The 6,290-nt window shown below is 64.3% G+C and overlaps 1 protein-coding gene across 1 annotated transcript; it reads left to right on the top strand.

The window, feature by feature from the left end:
- Positions 1 to 88: 88 nt before the first annotated feature.
- Positions 89 to 2,015, top strand: MNEG_12864 (hypothetical protein; the record flags this gene model as incomplete). Its single annotated transcript, XM_014038664.1, has 5 exons — positions 89 to 205; positions 546 to 723; positions 1,211 to 1,413; positions 1,673 to 1,807; positions 1,911 to 2,015. 5 exons carry the CDS (start codon positions 89 to 91, stop codon positions 2,013 to 2,015), a joined length of 738 nt encoding a protein of 245 aa, XP_013894118.1.
- Positions 2,016 to 6,290: the final 4,275 nt, after the last annotated feature.

The raw sequence follows: 6,290 nt of genomic DNA, 5'->3' as shown, positions 1-6,290 counted from the left end.
GCCCAACCCCACCCCAACCCACACCGGGCAGCCAGGCAAAGTCAACGCGCCTGATCCAGCCGGCTCAGCCGCCCAGCGGTGCCCCGCCATGCACCCCATCGTCATCGGCGGCGGCCGCGTGGGCACTGCCATCAGCCGCATGTATGCGCCGCGCCCGGCGCCCATCCTGCGCCGCGGGGAAGCGGTTCCAGACCTCCCGCGCCCGGTGAGAGCCTGCCGCATAAGCTCGCGGCGTGGGTGCAGCTCCTGCCAGCCCACCCATCCTCGAATCAACGACATGGAAAGCCAGTACTGTACGGGCAGCACAAGCCAACTTTGAACTTCTTGGCACCCGCGGGGGCGTCCATTCTGAATTGGCCCCCAGAAGAGGCCGGCCTGTTTATCTGCAGATGCAAAGTGCAAGACCCTGTTGCTTTTCAGAACCCTCCAGCCGTCCCTCGTGGCAGGTGATCCCGCAGCAGATTAGCTTGCCCCGCACTGTGCGCGTCTCTGCGAATGGCGCAAAACGCCGCGCCCACCCACCCGCGCCACGCCCCGCGCCGCAGGGCGCCGACGCCGGGCCGATCTGGGTCTGCACGACTAACGACGCCTTGGATGAGGTAATCGCGGCCACGCCCCAGGGCCGACGCGGCGATCTAGTGTTCGTGCAGAACGGCATGCTGCTGCCCTGGCTGCGCGAGCGCTGGCTGGGGGGCAACACGCAGGTCCTGTTGTACATGGCAGGTGGGTGCGACGCATGAAAGAGAGTGTTTGTCAGGTGTTTCGACATCTTGGGGCACTGCGGCTTGGGGGCGGATTCGCGTTCGCGCAGGCAGGGCGGCTGGCGGGCGGCGGGTGCCATCGTTTGTGGCGGGGGCGGGCACGTGCCGGGGGACGCCTGTGTCTTAGTGCTGCGGGCGCACGTGCGTTGCAATTTATCATGCGTGCGAGTAAGAGTGTGCGCGTGCATGTGTGTAGAATTGTCAGAGCGCATACACGCGTTTTCTGTGCGAAGCAGCTGGGGGGAGGGGGGCGTCGTCCTGATTACTGCGCGCGGGTGTGCTGGCGCTAGGGCGGCCAGCAGCACAGTGCGGCGCTGGTGCGGCGCCAGTGATGAGGGCATATACATTTCGACACAACATCAAATGCTGTGCTTCGGGTTTTAGCCACTGGAGACATTGACCCGGCTCGCTCTGAACCACGTTGCCTGCGCCGCCGCCCCTCCCCGCAGCCGACGCCTCTGGCGCCGTGACAGACGGACGAAAGACCCTCGCCCACGGCGGCCGCTGGGCCGAGCACGCCGCCGCCGCGCTCGCCGGCGGCGGCGTCGCGTGCCGCGTCGAGGCGGGGTGGCGGGAGTTTCAAGAGGCAGTTGCCGCGAAGCTGCTCTGGTCCTCCATATTCTGGGTCATGAGCGCGGCGCTGGGTGAGACGGTGAGGCCACAACCGACTTCGGACCTCAGCCACTGTCACCCGTGCGGACGTCACCTTGATGTACATCGCCATCCCAAACCAACCCACACACGCGCGTCTTGGTCTCAACGGTGACTCATTGTTGTTCAATGCTGCTGCTGCACCGCTTGCTTGCATCGCCTTAATTTATCAACAGAGTCCTCCTGCTCGCCCTCAAAACCAGCACATGGTGACATCACTAGGGTGCCCTTCCACCACTGCGTGCCTGCCGTTGGCGCAGGTGGGCGAAATCGCGGAAAACCGCTCCGAGGAGGTTGCAGCGCTAGTGGCTGAGCTGCTGCCCCTGGTGGATGACTACCTGGATGATGTCATCGCGGCGGACGGGCGCGGCGATGTCACGGCGGGTGGCGTCAGCGTGGGCAGCCCGCGCCTGGAGGATTGCGAACAGCAACAGCAGCAGCAGCAGCAGCAGCAGCAGCAGCAGCAGCAGTCCCTACGATTTCCTCCTGCTGCTGCAGCACAAGGGTTCAGTGGAGGCGTCGGCGGCGCCGGCGGAGAAGGAACAAGTGCAGAGGAGGAGGGTCAGCAGCAGCGGCGGCAGAAACAGCGTGTGGAGGCTGTGACGGCAGAGCTGATTGCGTACTCTTTGGCGATCGCAGCGGCGCGGCCGAGCAAGGATATGGCCTTGAAAGAGTGGCGGTGGCGCAACGGGTGGCTGCTGGGGCGGCGCGCGACGCCGCTGCACATTGACTGGCTGCGGCGGGCGGGCTGCGCGGAGCCAGGAGTGGGGGCCAGCACGGGGGCCGTCTCCTGACGCAGCGGCGTGGTCGAGGATCGCTGCATCTTGCGGCGTATCTGTCGATCATGCCGCACCTGAATTTAGTAGACCAATACCATCATGCCACTAGGCTGCGATGACACGACCCTGCCAAACCACGGCTTGTGGTGACACAGCACCCAGGTTTGCAAGCGATGTGAGCAGCCTGCACGTGCAGGTATGCATCATCACAGAAAAAGTAACTGGAAATACATTCTTCCCTTGTACTGCCTGTGCCGAGTCCAGTTTCGGGATCGTCTTGAGCCTGTTAGTAATCCCAGTGACACACTGCGAAAACTTTATCAGCGGTCCGTCAGACCAGCTGGTGATGCTATGCATTCGATCATTCACTTGACAAACGTAACGCGGACCGTGCTTACTGGGGTCGTGTGCTGGTCCCGAGCCCAAGCGATCAAATTCCTCATCTTTACGGTGCTGGGACGGGTTGTTCGGACATCTGCCACCAGGAGTCATAGGTACGCGCTGAGCACGCCGCTGCTGAGCTCAGCTGAACCCATGGGAACCGCCGGAGCGCCGCTGTGGCATGCTGCTGCTCGTGCTGTGCTCCTTGCTTTGTCCCCCTGGGCCGTTCAGCGGGATTGGGTTATATGAATACACGCTTTGCATCTGAGCTGATCCCCACGCCTCCAGGCACACACAAGCCCCCGCGGCCCAACACCCAGCCGGTCCCTGCCGCCCGCGGCGACGCGGAGGGCACGGAGGCAGCAGCCGAGGCGGCGTCTCGCCGGCGCGCACGCATGGTGCTCAGCGGCTTGCTGGTCGGGTTCGCTGTTCTGCTGGTGCGACGGCGCCGCAGGGAGCGGCAGCAACAGCTTCTGCCTATGGCCCGTATCTGGTCTCCTGCCAGTGCCGTTGCTTTGATGCCTGTGCGGCTGCATGCAAGAAAAATTCCGCCACTGATTTGGGCCGCCAAAACCTCTCAGCATCCCTTGCAACAGTACCTGGGTGTTTGCTGACCACCCTTTTATACAAGGAAACAACAGAATTCAACGCTGTTGCATCTTTCGCAGGCGCAGTCAGCGACAGACCAGCTGACGGAATTCCACTCAGTCTTGGACGGCCCAGGGCCCAACGGTCCTGCCGCCGTTGCCCCATCGGGCCCCGCCGGGCCGGCCGCCGCGGGGCCGCGGCCCCTGCCCGCGTCGGCCGTCACAGACAGCGGGGCCAACAAACGAATTGCGGCAGACTCGCCGCCGCCGGCGGCGGCGGCGGCGGCGGGGCGCAAAGCCTCCACCAGCTTGCCGGGGCCCCCGCCAGAGTGCACTCTGGCGATAAGGCAGAAAGTCGCGTTCGGCGTGGCGACTTCGGCGTTCCAGGTGAGCGCGGTGATTTTGTTTTGTGACAACTCATCCACTCAATGTTGCAGGCGCTCGTCTGGACCGGGCTGCCTTTTCGCGCCGAGCCAGCTGGGGCCCCCGGACCTGTTTTCGCCCGTCTAGGCCGACTCGTTGAGCGGCACGCTGCGCCGGGGCCTGCTGTGGCGTGGTGGCGGAGCGCCGGAGACGGACGGCGGCGTCGGGGCGGGGCGGGGGCCGGCCATACGGGCCTGATGAGAAACCAGGGGCTAGTCATTGCTATGCAACAGCCTGCAAGGCAGGTACAGTGGCCGGCGTCCCTGCAACTGCCACCCATACACATCGGCACGACCTGGCAGAAACGTTGCCGCTGTCATCTGCCCCAGCTCCCCTCAAAGTGCATCATGCAGTGTCAATCACTGATGTTATGAGATGCGACCACTGCAGTAATCCCGGCCGGCCGCCGCCACGATGCACGACAGGTGGAGGGCGGCTGGAATGCGGGCGGGCGCACCCCCAGCGTCTGGGACGCTTACTTGCACTCCGAGGGCCTCCCAAACGCTGACGTGGCGGCCGACATGTACCACCGTTACAAGGCCGATGTGGCGCTGATGCGGCGGCTGGGGGTGAAGCGGTACAGGTGGGGTGGATGGCGGGTTGATGGTGTGTCACATGGAGCATGTTGCCGCCGGATGGCTGCCGGAGTTGCCGTTGTGGCGCACGCGCACGCGCGCGTGCTGGCGCCGGCCCGCGGGCGCACGGCGGGGCGGGGCGGCAGCGGCGCCTTGCGCGGCGGGCACGCGCGCTCTGTCGCGGGTGTGCGTGTGACTGCCATGGCCCGACCGCCCAGGTGGCGCCGCCAGCTGGCGTGCCCGAAGCGAAGCACCACCATACAACCGGCCCTGCCCCGCCACCCAGGCCCCATCTCTGCACCCTCCCCTGGATTCCCATATCAAAACAGGTTCTCTATATCTTGGAACCGCCTCGTGCCCGGGGCGCGCCGCGGGTCGCCCGTCAGCGCGGAGGGGGCGGCGTTCTATGATTCGCTGATCAACGAGACGCTGGCCGCCGGGATAGAGCCGTTTGGGACGCTGTTTCACTGTGAGGGCCGGGCGCGGTTGGAGGGAGAGCGGGTTGTGTGTGTGTGTGTGTGTGTGTGTGTGTGTGTGTGCGCGCGTGCGCGTGCACGTGTATGTGTGTGCGTGCATCGGTTTTCAGGCGTTTGGGAGCGGGGCCAGCATGGGCGTTTCCAGGGCGGTGGAGTTTTCGAGGCAGGGCGGGGCTAAGCGCCACTTGTTGGTGGCCCAAAGGGAGGGCGCCGCCTGCTTTGAAACAGCACTGCCCGCTGAGAACCATCCAAATCGCGCCATGCACGTTGCTCCTCTATCGCCTGCGCACCAGCTCTATATCTCACGCTGGGCATGAGTCACCAACCTGCAGCTGATCCAAAACCCTCGTTCTGGATCGTGCATCTGACGTGAAAGAAACCGCCACAAACCAATGAAATCAACAATCTTAGGGGACCTGCCCCAGTCCCTGCACGACGCCTACCAGGGGCCGCTCTCTGACAAGTTTGTGGACGACTTTGCCTACTACGCAGACAAGGCGCTGGGGCTGTTTGGGGGCCGCGTCAAAACCTGGCTGGTGCGGGTGGTGATAAACACCTGGGTGGCCGGCCGGGTTGCCTGGCTGGCTGTGTTGCCTGGCTGGCTGATTCATGGCGGCCTCAGGGTGGTGCTTTCGTTGCAGTGCATCAGGTCTTGGGGCGCCAAGGCCTCTGGGGCAAGAACCAGCAGCCGCAGCCGCACCCCCCCTCCCCTCCCCCACCCCGCACCCCCCACAGACACACATACTGCGTTTGCCGCAGCTGTCAAAACAACACCAGTCACCCTCACACCCCCTGCTGACCTGGCAACCCCCGACTGAAAAAGCGTCGACCGCGCCGAAGATTAACTGCCATTTACGAAACCCTCGGTCAGCCCCTACACCACCCAATAGTTCACGCCCTCAATTGACACCCTGAACTCCACACCCTGACCCATACAGTCCTTTGACGAGCCGTTTGTCACCTGCATCCGCCAATACGGGACCGGCCAGTACCCCCCCAGCCACCGCGGCGGCCTGCCCGACGCGCAGCGCTGCGGGCGCAACGTGCTCGCCGCGCACGCGCGCGTGGCGGCGCTGGCGCGGCCGGGCGGGAAGTACAGGCGGCTGGGGCTGCGGCTCGGCATAGGGCTGCACGTGCACTGGCCGGAGCCTATGAGCTTGGCGGGTGAGAGCTGTGGTCTGTTTTGCTTGGCTGCATTGGGAGGTGACAACCCCTCCTCTGAGCAGCCTTGTCATCTGTGTGTTTTCAAGTAGTATTTTCAACCCTGATTTCAGGACAACGCGCGTCGCTGTTGTGACAGAAGTGCAGCATTTTGGATGTGTGTGTGTGTGTGTGTGTGTGTGTGTGTGTGTGTGTGTGTGTGTGTGTGTGTGTGTGTGTGTGTGCGCGCGCCAGATAATGGCACCCGCTTGCTGAGTGGATTCAGACGCGCAGGGCTTCTTGTTGCGGCCCCCGACAGTCTCCTTAGCCACCACCCCACCCCACCGTTCCCCTTTCGAACGACCACGCCCTGCCCTGCAGCGGAAGACGTGCAGGCAGCGGCGACGTTTTTGGACTGGCAGCTTGGCTGGTTCAGCGATCCCCTATTCTTTGGAAGGTGCGGCGGCCAGCTTGCAGCAGCGGCACCGCAGTCAGAGGCACAGGCGCCGTCTTGACT

The sequence above is a fragment of the Monoraphidium neglectum genome (assembly GCF_000611645.1).
Source record: "Monoraphidium neglectum strain SAG 48.87 unplaced genomic scaffold scaffold03481, whole genome shotgun sequence".
NCBI lineage: Eukaryota > Viridiplantae > Chlorophyta > Chlorophyceae > Sphaeropleales > Selenastraceae > Monoraphidium > Monoraphidium neglectum.
This window is presented reverse-complemented; position numbering and strand designations above follow the sequence as displayed.